This window comes from Miscanthus floridulus, chromosome 2 (assembly GCF_019320115.1).
Source record: "Miscanthus floridulus cultivar M001 chromosome 2, ASM1932011v1, whole genome shotgun sequence".
NCBI lineage: Eukaryota > Viridiplantae > Streptophyta > Magnoliopsida > Poales > Poaceae > Miscanthus > Miscanthus floridulus.
The window spans coordinates 157,540,654-157,557,072 of NC_089581.1; the positions used below are offsets into that span (position 1 = coordinate 157,540,654).

Below are 16,419 nucleotides of genomic sequence, written 5' to 3' on the forward strand. Positions count from 1 at the left end.
ACAAGGGATAAAACAATTAAATGTCAAACCGGAACATGTCGGGTAATACCGGACAGTTCCACATGTACGGCCCTGAAGCCACTTACAACGACATACGGCTATAGAGAGCTGTCTGCCAACAAATTCATAAACCATTCAGCTAATCGTAAGGTAAATGCACGTAAAAACCTAATTGCCGAATGCATGTGCATAGGAAGACACGTTTGAACAAGTGAAATTAATTATGAGTTAATGCATAACCAAGCTCGGCAATCCAACCGAATTGGGATCCATGAAGAAGGAACGTACAAATAAAAGCGATTAAACTAAACTAAAACCTGCATCTGCCGCACGATACCTAGTTTCGTTAAAGCTTAAACGTGATTAACATGCATGAACCCACAACATGTGACAATCTAGATTAAGACAATTCGGCCACTATGAGCATGTTATTTATTTTGCAAGGGTAATATAAGAATAGACAATGATCGTTGAAGCACGAGTAAAATCACAAGAGAAAGAAGTCCGAACAATATCAATCTAGATTGGGCAGAAGTGTGTTACAAGTATATAAGAGGTTTAAAACATGCAACACTGGATAACTTAATGAATCTATTTAGATTTGCCATATCTAATATAGAGCCGATAACTATCTCGCCTTCACTAAGCATATGAGTAAACGCCTGCCGCACGGTATCTACTCATAAACGAAGCATAAGCAAAGACTTCTTGATTGTTAAGCAAAGATCCGCCGCATGACCATTGAAAACAAACAAGACTGCTTGCACCATGTCTAAATCCACCGCATGATACTAAACATGATAACAAGGTTGTCGGAACTTACGGAGGTCGACGGATCGATGATTCCTCTCGAAGAACTCGACGACACGACAAGAGGACTCGAAAGTTGGCACGGGGCTGGTTGTATTGATTTGGTTGTGAACCCTTCTTACAATGGTCGAGGGTCAACATTTATACCCTAGACAAAATGTGAGTCCTAAAGGACTACGATTTACAAAGGAACTTCTAAACAAACTTGGAAACTTACGATTCCTTACCCTAAACTTATAGATTCCTTTATTAATACAACTCTCATCTTTCCGATCGGTCTTGCCTGCCATCTTCTGTTTTCCCGAATGGAGTTACCGCCTTCCAGAATAACCGACCACACAAGCATTTAGCCGACCGCTTGCGTTGTTTGCCGAACACCCTTCTTCCCGCATGTGGGTCTACCTGTCATCTTCCAGAATCGACCAAAATCCAGTGTTAACAACACCACACACAAGTAGATCGACCTCAATTCTAGAAATCACCTCAACAACAATAAGGACACAAGTAAAGCAACACAAGTACAAGATGACACAAGGATTTATCTCGTGATTCAGCTCGCCACCAAGGCTTGCCTATGTCCACGTTGTTGAGGTGTACCACTAAGGCTTAGGGATTTGCAACCCTACCTCGTTCTCAAGTCAAGAGAGTGAACTCTTGAGATGAGGAGTGATTTTACTCGCTGCAAGAGGTGGTTACAAATCTCCTAGGGCTCCCACATAAGTTGGCAAGCTCCACGGGTGCCGCTCTAGCCGGCTAGGAGCCAAGCTCCAAGAGTAACAAACACAACCGCTGCTAAAACGTGAACCAAGTGCTCTTTAGAGTTTAGGAATCAATGGAGTTTGCTCTCTAATCAAGTTGTGGACCCTTTTTCCTCAAGGATTGATGGAGAAATCAATGGATTTGTTTGGGGCTTTAGGTCAACAATGGAGTGAGAGAGAGAGCTCCTGCTCTATTTTAGGTGTGCTGAAGTGAGGAAAAAGAGAGTAGGTTGGTTCATTTAGCTTACCGTTGGGGAGGAAGGAGAAAGGTATATATACCCCCCAGTCCCCAACGGTCACTTTAATTCATAGATAGCCGTTGGCGAGAAAAGAAAAAAGGTGTATATACCCCAGCTCTCAACGCACACTGCACCCAAGAGGTCGGACAAGACGGAGCCTGCGACCAAAGGGTCGGGCGAGACAGAGCTTGCGACCAAAGGGTCGGGCGAGACGGAGCCTGCGACCAAAGGGTCGTGCGAGCCGAAGCCCGCGACCAAAGGGTCGGGCGAACCGAAGCCCGCGACCAAAGGGTCGGGCGAACCAGAGCTCGCACCCAAGGGATCGGACGAGTCGAAGCTCGCACCCCGCAAAACAGCAAGGGTAATAGTGAAGTGTATACCGTCTTGACTGTGAATCTGAGGATGCTTATGGTTGTTTGAGCACTTGGTAGCACGTATTAGCTTAAGCATCGTATCCCCCTTTATAGTACGTTTTTTTTTCTATACTCAAATTCAAGATATAAAAGAATCTTAAACCTTTTTTTGAGTTTGAAGCCATCTATATTTGTAGTTGGAGGCTCCTCCATTTCATGTAGCATCAACGAAGATAAATTCTCTGCTTGTCATCTCAATAAATCTCATTAGTTCTTTAATTATGTGGTTATTATCATCAAAATTCATAATTAAAGCTTGATTGCACTTTCAATGCTACTCCTTGATCCAATGTAATTCTGGCCAACTTGACAGTTGGAATTCTGGCAAATGAGCATCGCACGCCGTTTTTTCAGGTAATGGCGTAATGCCAGTGCCCTCGGTCGAGCCCTACCAGGTGTCCAGGTCTGGGTGTCGTATCTGGCTACAAGATTTACATTATTTTCTCGGGACCAGTAGTTTCAGCAAGCATGGAATCGATTAATCACCAGACAGAAGACCGTTCGGCTGGCTAGCCGGCCGGCTGGGACTGGGCTGGCCAGCGTACGCACAAGAGCACTGTTTATGTGAATAATGTTTTTAGACAGAACAATGTTTTTGTCTCGCAACAATCATCCGGAATAATATTTTGGTTTATTTTTCAGCCGTGCCGAACATGCCAGAAACGCTTGTTTGCTCGGTGATCAATTGGACTGTTTTGCTATAGGCGGCGGAAATTAAAGGGTGGTCTCAGTCCTCTGAGTATTACTTGCACATCAGACAGCAGGTTAACGTGCGCTCACCTAATCTTTGACTCGCAATTAAATAGCTCGTTTGAAGAAGGGTAAACTAGCAAGTCTTCGAGAAGGGTTTGATGTACTGGGCGATGTGATGAACGATTGACTATCCACATCAAGCGTGTACGTGCTAGTAAAGGCGCCAAACACCTTTCTATTTTGCAATTTTACTGGCTAGTATAGGAAAGTGTTGCTGTTAAATATCAGTATCACGTAACTAACCATCCAATCAAAATTGCTAAAAATGCTCCAGGGTAGGTTGCAGACACCGCCATTTCGTTTATGTTCTCTTGTAAGTATTACTTCCTTCAATAAAAAAAATATAAGGGATTGTTTGGATCTTTTCATTTGGAATCCACTTAATAAATTATGTTATTTGGTTTGAAAATTTGACATTCCACTACTTTTCAAAGTTCACATATAATTCTATCTCAATTTTATAGGGTGGGATATAGAAATTGATTCTATATATCACCATTCTATGTTTCTACTTTGCAATTTATAGCACGTTCTTCAACTCGCTCCCCTACAGTAGAAATACAACACATGAGTATCTCTCTCATATAACCAACGATAATATACAAATATAATCCATATAAAACCATATTAGCATAATTAATATGTGTCTAAATTACACTTATTAAAATAAATTCAATTCCAAGGATCCAGGGCCTAAGGCTATTTAGTTTACTCTAAGTCAAAATATTTTAATTTTAGCCAATTTTCTCATACATATTTTAGAGAGAGGTTGACAAAAAAATAACTATAGTTCCGCATCTATATCCAACTAAGAATAGAAGCAAGTCTCAACATTGCTTTTTGTCTCTAAAAAAGGAAATAATGATCAAAAGTAAATAGGTAAAATGGAAATAAAACTACTCCCTCCGTCCAGCAAAGATATCATTCTCACTTCTTGAGAAGTCAAACATTTTTAACTTTGACCAATTATATATAAAAAATATTAATATTTATATTGCATAATTTTTATCATTAGATAAATCATGGAATATATTTCTATAATAAATTTATTTAGTGATATAAATGTTGTCAATATTTTCTATAAAGCTAATCATACTTGAGAAAAATTAAATTTAACCAGCACACATCCCATAGCGTCTTTTTTTTATGGAAGGCATATAGTGTATTCTAGATATATAATATAGTGTATTCTGAAGATTTTTGGACAAACTAATGAAGAATTCAAAAGACAAATATACCCTTACTTCATTTCCTAATTAGACGCTATATAATCGGTGTGATTAATGGAGATTGGTTCATAAATAGCAAGTAACGATATAATATCTATCAAATTTATGCCATTACTTAATACAAAATTATCTCCTATCCTCTAAAATGCTTTATATTTGATATAGTTTTAATGTTTCGGTACACTATATTATAGGACGGAGAAAGTAGAAAAAAAATATATATATATATAAAAGAAAAACGTATGGGCAAAAAAGAAAAAGAACAAAAGACCCTCCTCAAAGTTAATTATGCTGCTGTTCTTCCTCGCAAATACGTATGACGTATGTGAAAATATAACGTATGAAAGTAAATAACGTATATGAAAAATATAACATATGTTGTGATTCCAAGGAAGAAAAAAAGAAACCCGTGATGAGGCTTAACAACTGACAGGCGTATGTGGGCTAGACGAAGGACAGCATTCAGCTGCGGCCTATGCCCATCCGCCTCTCGGTGGCCCAGCTACAGTTCGGACTTCTGACCGGAAGATTGGCGCTAACTCGCTGGCCTTGTGCAACCCAATAACAAGCCTTGTAACTGGCTTCATCATGGGCTTGTAATTGGGTAACACTTAATGGCCTACATTGTTTCATTGTTCACCGCCACCCGGTTAGGCCCAATATAGCCGGCCCGTGATAAAGCTCCTTGCGATTCTCCGCCACGGAGAAAGGCCCACGAAACTCAAAGCGGCGCAAATCGACAGATGACATCATCTCCGAAGCGGCTCGGAGCGCACGAGAATGTTCAAGAGAAGCCGACAAGCGTGGAGGACCCCTCGCACTCCCCAGTACGAGGCCATGCGGCAGCTGTCCGGAAGCTTCAACGCCTTTCCCCACACTTCCACCACACTCCTGACTTGACCTATAAAAGGAGCCGTAGATCCACGGTCTCCCTCCAGGAAAGCAAAGCGCAAGCACAGGCAGTGATCCTGATCGGCACCCAAAACAAGTTCGGTTCTTACGACAGTCTCGAGCAGTCGGTTCCCAGATTCCTGTAGCCCCAAGTAGCGAAATGGCAGCTGCTCCGTTCACGATTGCCAGCCGGCTCTCCCCCGCCGCGCGCCTCCCGGTCCGCGCCTGGAGGGCGGCGAGGCCGGCGCACGGGTTCGAGTCGACCGGGAGAGCACGCTCGCTCGCCGTGGCGCCTGCGGCGCAGGAGAACAGGGACAACAGTGTCGACGTACAGGTGAGCCAAAACGGCGGCAACAGACAGCAGCAGGGCAAAGCCGTGCAGCGCCGCCCGCGCCGCGCGGCACCGCTTGACATCTCCCCGTTCGGTAAGTCGTCCTCAGTTCATGACTGGTTCTCCTACAGAGGATTGCACTGCAAAGCAGAGGAGGCTAAACATCACGTGGTCACGCGTGCATGCAGGGTTAGTCGATCCGATGTCGCCGATGCGGACGATGCGGCAGATGCTGGACACGATGGACCGGCTGTTTGACGACGCCGTGGGGTTCCCCATGGCGACGCGGAGGTTCCCGGCGGCGACCGGCGAGGTGCGCCTGCCGTGGGACATCGTGGAGGACGAGAAGGAGGTGAAGATGCGGTTCGACATGCCGGGGCTCGCGCGGGACGAGGTGAAGGTGATGGTGGAGGACGACGCGCTGATCATCCGAGGGGAGCACAAGGAGGAGGGGCGACGACGAGGCCGCGGAGGGCGGCAGCGGCGGCGACGGGTGGTGGAAGCAGCGCGGCGTGAGCTCCTACGACATGCGCCTGGCGCTGCCGGGCGAGTGCGACAAGAGCATGGTGCGGGCCGAGCTCAAGAACGGCGTGCTCCTCGTCACCGTGCCCAAGACCGAGGTGGAGCGCAAGGTCATCGACGTGCAGGTCCAGTAGACGAACTGAGCTGTCAGATGCGGCACACGCAAGTTCCATGGCTGCATCGTTTATCGCCCCGCTTCAATGGAAGCGAGACGGGTCTTTGTGTAGCGGTAGCGTGCGTTTCGCTCTTAGCGCGGAGTGTGTGTGAATACTAATCGTGATCAAACCCGGGTGGAATAATGTGAATAAACTTTTCTATCCAAAAGTGTTTGCCCTGACAGTGACATGCTTTGGCATCCTATTCCAACTTCCAAGTCAAAGAAAGCAGGGAACAGAGTAACAGACTCAGCGAAGCAGAGTGGCATGAAAAGTTAGCAGCTCGAAACTTTACACCAGGTCACATAGAAGGTTTGGACAAAAGTATTAAATATAGATTAAAAAAATAACTAATTGTGTCGAATCTTTGAAGTCTAATTAGTTCATAATTTAACAATAAAGTGCTACGGTACATGTGCTAATGATGAATTAATTAGGCTTAATAAATTCGTCTCGCTAATGATGAATTAATTAGGCTTAATAAATTTTTATTAGTATCCGAACACTCCATACGATACCTTCGTCTAATATGACGTCCAAAACTTTATATGCTGGATCTGAACAAAGCCTACACAAGGATATCAAGCGCTTCAATAAGACTGTCGTACTAATGTTTCAGTCTGATTTCAATGGTATTCTCTATGATCTTCCTTCTCTTCTCCATCAATTTCAGGGCCTTGACTCCCTTGAAATTCACTTCTCTTTCTCTGAAATTGATGTAGTAGTCAAAAGACTTCCTAATGATAAATCTCCTAGACCCGGGCCGAATGGCTTCTCAAATGAATTCATCAAAAAGTGTTGGCCAACAATCAAACAGGATTTCTATGAACTTTGCTGGGGTTTTTAGAACAACAGTGTCTGCCTGCAAAAGCGTCAATTCCTCCTTCATAACACTGGTCCGTAAAACCAGCAGCCCCACTTGCATCTCTGATTTTAGACCTATCTCTCTTCTCGATGGCTCCATGAAAATTATCACCAAGATTTTGGCCAATAGACTGCATACTGTCATTCCCTCTTCAATTCATAAAAATCAATATGGTTTTATCTAAAAAAGAACAATTCAGGACTGTTTGGCTTAGTCCTTCCAATACCTTCACATTTGTCATCACTCCAAAAAAGAAATAGTCATTCTCAAACTTGACTTTGAAAAGGCCTTAGATAAGTTTGAGCACCAAACTATCTTAAAAATCATGGAAGCCAATGGTTTGGCCCTCGTTGGATCTCTTGGATTAGAAACATCCTCTCCTCTGGTACATCCAATGTCCTTCTTAATGATGTGCCAGGGAAAGCAATCCACTGTAAAAAAAAAGAGTCAGGCAAGGGGACCCTCTTTCCCCTCCTGTTTGTTTTGGCTGCTGATCTTCTGTAATCACTTCTCAACAAAGCTAGAGAGAGAGGTCTTCTCAACCTTCCAATTCCTTTGAGTGAAACCTCTGATTTTCCTGTAATCCAATATGCTGATGATACCCTCATTATCCTTGAAGGAGACACCAGACGACAACTCTTCCTAAAATCTGTCCTGCACTCCTTTTCTGAATCCACCGGATTAAAGGTTAACAATAATAAATCAATGATGGTTCCAATCAACCTCCCCCTGAAAAGCTCAACCACTTGGCAAATTCCTTTGGATGTTCAAAAGGCTCTTTTCCTTTCACCTACCTTGGTCTTCCTCTCGGAATTATCAAGCCTAAAGTTGAAGATTTTCTGCCTCTTGTAACAAAATGTGAAAGAAGATTGGTTTGCACATCATCTTTTCTCTCTGAAAACTTGAGTTAACAAATGCTGTCCTATCAGCACTTCCCACCTTTCATATGAGTGCCTTAGCCTTACCCAAAGGAGTTATCAAGCAAATTGATAAATTTAGAAAGCACTATATCTGGAGGGGAGCTGAAATTAACTCAAAAAAACCACCAAAAGCAGCACGGGAAATGGTGTGTCCCCAAAGAAGAGGGAGGCCTTAGGGTGATCAATTTAGAAAAACACAATCAAGCCCTGCTTATGAAAAACCTTGATAAGTTCTTTAATCACAAGGATACACCATGGGTTTCTCTAATCTGGGAAAAATACTATAGCAATGGAAAACTGCCTAGCAACACAAGAAAAGGGTCTTTTTGGTGGAGGGATACTTTAAAACTCTTGGATGTATTCAAATCTTTCTCTATTGTTCAAGTTCAAAATGGAAGCACCTGTCTTTTTTGACAGACAACTGGATTCAGCAGCCCCTGAAGGAAGACTTCCCAGAACTCTATTCATTTGCTACAAATAAGGCTGTATCAGTCAGTATGGTGTATTCACAGCAACACCATCTTCATCAACTGTTCACTCTGCCTCTATCTGAGGAAGCTTATGATCAGGTTCAGTCTGTACAATCCTTCCTGGATCACTTCCCGCTGACAGACCAACAAGATAAATGGACTTCTAACTGGGGAGAATACTCTTACAAATTTCTGGTGGGACATAGAAATGTGAGCCAGGTTTATAAATGGCTACGGAAATGTTTCTGCCAACCTAAACATCTTAAGGAGGAAAAACCTACAGTTGGAATCCTATCATTGTGTTCTATGTCAATTATCAGTGGAAGAAACTACTCACATCTATTCATTGACTGTCCCTTTGCCCAGAGCTGCTGGAACTTATTGGGTATAACTTTTCAAAGTGGAAACAACATCAATGACTGCATTTTGCAAATTAAGAATCAGTCCCACCCAGTCTTCTTCATGATGGTTGCTATCCTGATGACCTGGACGATCTGGACAGCAAGAAACGATTACATATTCAGGAATGTTCAGCCAAATCTTCAAGCAGCTAAGGAATTCTTCAAAAAGGAATTAACTTTGTTATCTCTGAGGGCAAAGACTAAAGTTTCAGTCACATTTGATCTATGGATACAATATCTGTTGTAATCTTTCTGTTTGGCCTTATTTTTTTCCTTTCTTTCTTTGTTTCTTGACTTTACTTCCTGTACTCTGTTCTCTATAGTCTGTTGTGTTTTCTCCTTTTAATAAATCTCTGTAGGGGTGCAAACCCCTCCAGTTTCATAAAAAAAACTAATGTTCCAGTTAGTTTTATGATAGATTACTGTAATAGTAAGACTGTAATAATAAATGGTTGACTACATGCCTTGTGCAAAGGCCGTTATAAAATTTCCTTCTGAGAGCTGAACTCACATTCGTTCTACATGGAGAGTTAAATAACAAAGCTACCAACATGACTGACAATAAAATATCATCTTGCCTTGGAAACATAATTACTCTAGAGATAGTTATAGACCTATAAACCATGACCTTTCATAACTGATAACTGACTAGAGTTCAGAATAATTCTGAGAAACAGAAGTGAGGCATATCCATAAGAGGTGCACGGACAGTTCCCATAGCTCCTTGCCAGATTTCAGTAGGCCAATTGGGCACCATCCATTGATGTATGTTGCTCTCTAGTTCTCTCAGCCTCGGTGAGAACAAGGGTAATACTTTTTCTACAATAATTTATTGCATAAGCACAACCTGAGTCCAACACTAGAATGAACGATTATAATGGCACTGAGCTCCTCTCCGGTTCTGAGAGAAGTTTGTTTGCTTTCTTGATTACAGCATTCTCGTCATACAAAGTGTGTCACTTGTGTGTTGGGGTTGGGGTTGAGGTTGTGGGCGGGGATGTGGGATTAATGAAAAATACAACTTATGTGAAGATTGGTATAGAAGCGGAATGGGATATCAACCCAAAGCTGTAGCTCAAAATCAATAATTTTAAATCGACATATGTGTTTGACATGATTGCTCAAAATATTTACAAAATGAGTAACAATCCTGGACATACGTTGCAAGTTATGTGTAAACATTTGTTAACAATCCAAACTGACCAGAGCTATTACAGTATCTATCCCTAAAAAATGATAAACATAGTTACAATGGTAAGGAACATTAGAACATCAAAATTGAATTGTTCAGCCTTTTATTCCCTATATAACACACACCATCCACCCTTGCTGCTGCTCCAATGATGTGATACCATGCATAGAGCTTCTTGGAGCAATTATACAAAGCCACGCATGGCATGAAACTTTCACTGCGTTTTCTTTGCTTTGTTATCTTGGAAATTAAAAAAAAAGTACCGGCCATGTATTCTTGTGTGTTGAGGCTGATTCTTGGTGGAAAGGAATCCTGTTACACTGGAATACCTGAAACTGAAAGCATGCAGTCCGGCCATGTATTCTTGTGTGTTGAGGCTGATTCTTGGTGGAAAGGAATCCTGCTACACTCGAATACCTGAAACTGAAAACATGCAGTTAACTAAGCCAATAAGTTTGATATTGAGATGAAAATGTATCTATTATATTTGAAGGTTCTAGAAGTACTTGAAGCGGGTATTGGGGGAATTAAGTTCCTAGGAGGCATCGGGGGTCTTATTCGAATAGGTTTGCCTTCTTTTGCCTCAACAATCACCACATCAGAGGTGAGAAAGGACTTAGCAACCACAGCAGCATGCTCAATGCAACACCTCACAACCTGGTAATATTTGTGGGTGTAAGCAAATACTCCACCAGTATCCACTCAGCATCAACAATATAGTTTAAGGTGACAGAGATGTTTTTGGACACCTATGGCTATCTTGCTACCTTTGATGCGTCCAGTATTCCAGCAGCCATCAAGTCCTCATAGCAGTTCTTGGCAGCATTGTAACCATAATTTGCATCATCATTCAGTAACACCTTTGAACAGCATAAGTCCAATACATGTTAGCTAGAGAAAATGAGCTCAGACAAAGATGTGTGCACAGTTGTATGGTACATTTGTGTGGTGGTCTGTGTGTACTTTGTAATTTAAAAATATGTGTAACTTGTACTATAACAGATAGGGCTATCAGTGCAAATAATAAACCTTTTTAATGACAAAGTCGCCATTCACCCCTGCATTGTTTGCTATTAGAGAGGTAGGGTAACTCAAGGCTTGTTTGAAGATGTCAGCACCAACCTAAACATGGACAGCTCAAAATTAGAGTTCATGATAGAATCATAGCATTTTGTCAATTTTCTTAGGGATAGGTGATTACTAAAAAATTGAAGTTACACAAGGTTAAGGATCTGCTGATAGCTCCTCAAATTAACAATATTTTTTAAACACATTACCCTTTAAGGTAAATACAGGAAATTACTAAAGTACCTCCTGCTCTATATTATCCAATGATGATTCCTTGATTGCGTCAATCTTCTCTGACAGTCTTAATAGGCTACATCCACCACCAACTACAACACCTTCCTCAATAGCTGCCTGAATTATCCCAAAAGGGTGGTTCAAACTTAGGAACTTGTAGTTGGAAAACAACACATGAAATGGAATAGATAGGATTGATTAGGCTACCTTTGTTGCGTTAAGTGCATCTTCAATCCTCAGCTTCTTATCTTTCATCTCAATGATTGTTTGAGCACCAACCTGAAATTTAGGCCAAAAATACAATTTTCGGCACTCTAATTGAATTTTTTCCCCTACATCTTAAATGATTTACTTCATAAACTGAAACAATGTGTGGTACCTGGATGATTGCAATTGCACCACATAGCCTTGCTATCCTCTCACCCAATATCTTCTTGTTGTACCTTTCCTTAGAGTTCTGGAAGTTCAAAAGTAAAATACTTTGCAGGATCCAGTAATAATGCACACATGGTAGATATAACATACAAATTCAAGGTATGACTGGAATAATTGTACCTCAATTTGTCCTTTTATCATAGCAACCCTTTTCTCAACTGCTTGACAATTGCTTCCATCGGTAACAATTAGCGTTGAATCTTTCGTGATTACAACCTTAGAAGCAAAACCAAGAACCTCTTTTCCTGCCTTTTCTAGTATATGTCCCATGTCATCCCTCACTAGTGTACCTGAAAACCAACAAGAATATGTTGGCCACTGTAATAGCATTGGTTAGGTTAGTGATCGGGTTTTGTACCTCCTGTCATTATTGCAATGTCATCCAAGCATTGAGTCTTTTGTTCCCCAAAAGAGAAGGCCTTAACTGCTGCAACCTTAATTGTCCCTTTCAGCTTGTTTTTTATCAAATCAGCCATTGCTTGTTCTTCCACATCCTCAGCAATTATTAACAACGGATAATTTTCTTTGACAGCACTGTCAAGTATCCTTATAATCTCACTAGCATCACTAATTTTCTTGTCAACCAATAGTATCTGCAAACGCAAGATGTAACTCTTCTAATTTTTCTGCAGAACATTGAATAAGAGGAACAGAGCCCTCACCTGACAGTCAGTGAACTCCACCGTCGTGTTACCACGATTGGTAACAAAGTAAGGAGAGAGGTAACCGCGTTCAAATTGCATTCCTTCCACAACCTCCAGACTGTTCTCAGTGCCTCTTCCATTCTCAATTCTCACCATTCCTTTTCTACCTACTCTTTGAAAAGCATCATAAATCATATTTCCAACAGCATAATCATTTCCCGCACTAACTGCAGCCACATGTGCAATTTCATGGTCTTCAATCTAGAAAACAACAGGTTACACACCACTAAGAGATCTTTGAGTGATTTACACACACAAAAAAAAATACAAGCTTGAAAATCATACCTCCCGCGACATCAGTCTGAGTTCAGACACCAAAGCAGCAGCAGTCTTCTCAATGCCACGTGCAACCTGAACTGGGTTGATTCCAGCTGCAAGAACCTACTTTATGAAACAATCATAAGAAGCAATGCAGGATCAGGACTCAGAATCTTTGTATCAAAAACTTCATGATAGCAACTTTTTTTGCTGTTACCAGAGCTCACATTGTAGAAACTAATTAGAGAAGAGATAGGCATACCTTCATTCCTTCAGCAATAAGGCCTTGAGCAAGGAGTATGGATGTGGTACAACCATCTCCTGCAATATCATTGGTCCTTGCTCCAGCCTGTCGGACGAGCTTCACTCCAAGGTTTTCTAATGGATCTTCCAATTCGATCTTGAACGACACAATGTGATTGATACACGGCCATTGGAAGTATTAGGACATGATCAAGAATTCGTTTTAAAAGGACATGATCGGGAAAGAACGAGAAGCATCTCATATATTACTATATAGTGCCAGAAGCCCACAACAATAACAGATTGCAGTTTCCACTTGTGTTCAGAACAGAGTGAAAAAAGATCTAACATTGCAAATAAGATAACAAGATCGATCAAGAATTGAACAGTAACCAGTGGAGTGAACAGCACGTTTTGTGCCTTCACTTCATCATGCGATTCATTCAATCCAGATCAAGTCTAACTGAATGCTGCATACTGTTCTTTGGAGCGTTACCTCCTTAAGGACGGTCTCCCCATCATTGACAATCTTGGGAGGGCCATACTTGTTGCCAAGCACCACGTTCCTCCCCTTGGGCCCCAGGGTGACCCCCAGCAACCGCGCCACCAGGTCCACTCCGGCCTGGAGCTTCTTGGTGGCCGAGAGGTCGCGGTTGAAGTGCAGGTCTTTGTACACCGGCATCGACGGTGGCTTCTTGGGAGGAGAGAAGGGCAGCGTCGGGGGCTTCATGGACAGAGGCGGAGACGGGGGAGCCATTCGTGACATGGTTCTTCCACCCAGCTGGAAGGAGGCGGCGGTGGCGGACACAGAGTGGAGGGGATAAGGCTGCTGCTGGGAGGAGCCGAGAGCGCGGAGGAGGGTGAAAGATTTAAAGGCATGTGTAGACTGTAGAGTAGATATGCCGCCATGTCGTGGGGTCGCGCCAAAAAGGCGCCCTTGAAATATCTCGCTCGTTCCGGGCCTTGCAGCGTCTACTTTTCCGGGGCTACGATGGCGACGCCCGCCCTGGTCTCGGGCGGGGCCGCAGCCGGCAGCGGCGGGGGCAGCCGCGTGGCCGGCATAACCCGAAAGGGGCCACGGCCGGCGGGGAGGCGGGAGCCGGGTGCGGAGGCCGGAGTCGGAGCGCGAGCGGGCGCCGTCGCCGCGTCGCGAGTGGGAGTTGGGGGTAGAAAACGGTACGAATATTTTTCGACCGTATTTAAAATCAAATTCGTTTAGAGGGGTTGAGATCTGTTCGTATTCGAGTCTGAATATCCAACATCTGATACCGTATCCATATCCGAATACTCAAATCACATATTTATGATGTCGATATCCAATCGTATCCTATCCGACATAGTTGACACTATCCGTATTCGAATCCGAATTCGGACAGAAATATAAAAAAAATAATATCGGTGATATCCGTCCGTATCCGATCCGTTTTCATTCCTAGGGAGCGAAGCGCAGAGGCAAAGAGCCGAGCAGGCCGAGTCTGCTCGCTTGCTGCGGCCAAGGGCTAGGGTTCATCGTTGCTGGGCTGTCATTTTGTTGGGGTGGGCTATTGGGCTGCCAGGCCTTTTATGTGATTCTTTTTTCTAAAGAAAAAAGTTCACATTATCTCCCTTAATTTTTACGAAAGTCTGCTTTTCCTCTCTAAACTCTAAAACCAGTTAAACCACCTCCTGAACTTTAAAACCGTTCGGTTTACCTCCCTGACCAGTTATAAGCGGTTTTCAAAGACGGTTTTATCTTTTTTTTAGCTGAATCTTTGAAAAATCATAGTAAATCACATAAAAATCATAAAATAAAAAATCCAATTTTGTTGAACTTCCTATGAGTAGATCTACACAGTTAATATATAATATGGTATATTTTAGTACAATTTTTTTGTTATGGCTTTAGATCTATGTTTTTCTATAATTAATTCATAGATGTAGTTTCTATGATTCAATTGTGATGAAATTTTTAACAAGCATACACCTAAATGAATCTATAACTAAGTTATACATGATCCAATGAGTATAGAATTTTTACTACTGTTCAAGCATACAATAATTAGCCCATCATAAAAAAATTCACCACAATTGGACCATAAAAACTGCAGCTATAAATTAATTGTAGAAAATCTTAGATCTAAAGCTACAACAAAAAATTATACATACTATATTATATGTTCACTGTGTAGATCTACTCATGTGGAGTCTAACGAAATTGAATTTTCCATTTTATGTTTTTCCGTAATTTACTATGATTTTTTAAAGATTTAGCAGAAATAAATAAAAAAGAAAAGGACAAAAACGCCTTTGAAAACCGCTTATAATCGGTCAAGGAGGTAAAACGAACTGTTTTAAAAGTTAAGGGATGTGGTTTACCCGGTTTTAGAGTTCAGGGGGGAAAAACAGACTTTCACAAAAATTAAAGAGGGTAATGTAGACTTTTTCCATTTTTGAAACACTTTCCACAGCTATTGGGCCTCGCCCCGGGCTATAGCCCGGGCAGCCCAAGGCACAAATCCGCCCCTGGATGCCCGGAGCGGAAGTTACGATTATGGGCCGTAAAAAGCCGACCTTAGCAGTGAGGAACAAGCTCGGTTCGGATCTCCTGCTTCAACGGTCGTGCCCTGCCCGACCCATAGTACGACTGAGCGCCTCCATGTCCAGCGCCTAGCTCCACCTAGTCTGTCACCTCATCCCTTACGGCCGCCGCGGCGGGGGCGACTATAGGAGGAGGTAAGGAGTGGAGGACGAGAAGGGAGCCTGCGTGGGGATAACCATGGGGCTCGGCTGCTCGGGACTTCGGGACTAGGATTTGGGGGAGCGCGGCGCGGGGCCAATGAAATTTCACCCACAGCAAACAACAAGCTGATCAGCCATGGCAGAAGCAGTGGCCGGGGGAAAGCCGCAGATTTTAACGACCGACGTCAGCATATAAATAACCATGCTTATACGTGACATTTTTCTTATAAAATAGCGGTGTGATAGTGTAATTTCATGGAAGTCATCGAGGTCATCTGACCCCAGTATGAAGCTGTAGATTTGCCCCTGAGATTAAAAAAATTGTGTACCTGCATACTTTTATTTATTTATTTATGAGTGATTTGCTTGTATTCCAGTTTGTAAGTTCATTCAATAGACCAATAATTAGCGTCAATCCATCAACATTCATATCCTGTTTCCTGTGACTTGAGAGTTTTATAACTTAACGTGATTCTACCATCGCATGTGAATTTTGTTATAGTGCCTAGCTAGTTGCCGTACCTACATTACATAAACATTGATTTTTTTCAGAAGTCAGAATTATTCAATTATGAAGAGAAATGAGACATTGCATCGTTTTTTTTAGAAACACGCAATAGCAGTTGCTGCTGCTTCAAACAGTGTCCCACCTCCGGTTGAGACTTCTGTGGAAGAGCAGAATCCTGAGCAAGATAGAGTGGTAGTTGAAGAAGTCACGGACTTCTTTTTGCATTAAACGTGATGTCGAAGTTTCTACTATGGATGATGTTACGTGCCTTATGGAAAATCGGCAAGGTATGTCTGTGTCCG

At 42.4% G+C, this 16,419-nt stretch overlaps 1 protein-coding gene and 1 pseudogene across 2 annotated transcripts; one reads left to right on the top strand and one right to left on the bottom strand.

The window, feature by feature from the left end:
* Positions 1–5,120: 5,120 nt before the first annotated feature.
* On the top strand, positions 5,121–6,214 carry LOC136540268 (small heat shock protein, chloroplastic-like; annotated as a pseudogene).
* Positions 6,215–10,029: 3,815 nt separating this feature from the next.
* On the bottom strand, positions 10,030–13,846 carry LOC136540269 (ruBisCO large subunit-binding protein subunit beta, chloroplastic-like). 2 transcript variants are annotated; one of them, XM_066532270.1, is made up of 13 exons: positions 13,388–13,846; positions 12,911–13,048; positions 12,676–12,771; positions 12,349–12,591; positions 12,045–12,279; positions 11,807–11,976; positions 11,631–11,708; positions 11,459–11,530; positions 11,261–11,368; positions 10,979–11,071; positions 10,717–10,809; positions 10,456–10,606; positions 10,030–10,372 (listed from the first exon to the last, which is right to left on the bottom strand). In XM_066532270.1, exons 1-13 carry the CDS (start codon positions 13,655–13,657, stop codon positions 10,353–10,355), a joined length of 1,767 nt encoding a protein of 588 aa, XP_066388367.1. In that variant the 5' UTR covers positions 13,658–13,846; the 3' UTR covers positions 10,030–10,352. The 2 variants fall into 2 exon arrangements, with proteins under 2 accessions (XP_066388367.1, XP_066388366.1); XM_066532269.1 differs by having other exon boundaries at positions 10,030–10,606.
* Between the last annotated feature and the right edge of the window lie 2,573 nt (positions 13,847–16,419).

Coding starts and splice junctions, on each gene's coding strand:
- LOC136540269 (XM_066532269.1), bottom strand. CDS start 13,657: ATGTCACGAATGGCTCCCCCGTCTCCGCCTCTGTCCATGAAGCCCCCG. Junction 11,709..11,806: donor TGATAAAAGGACAAATTGAG/GTACAATTATTC, acceptor TTGAACTTCCAG/AACTCTAAGGAAAGGTACAA. Junction 11,531..11,630: donor GTGCAATTGCAATCATCCAG/GTACCACACATT, acceptor CCTAAATTTCAG/GTTGGTGCTCAAACAATCAT.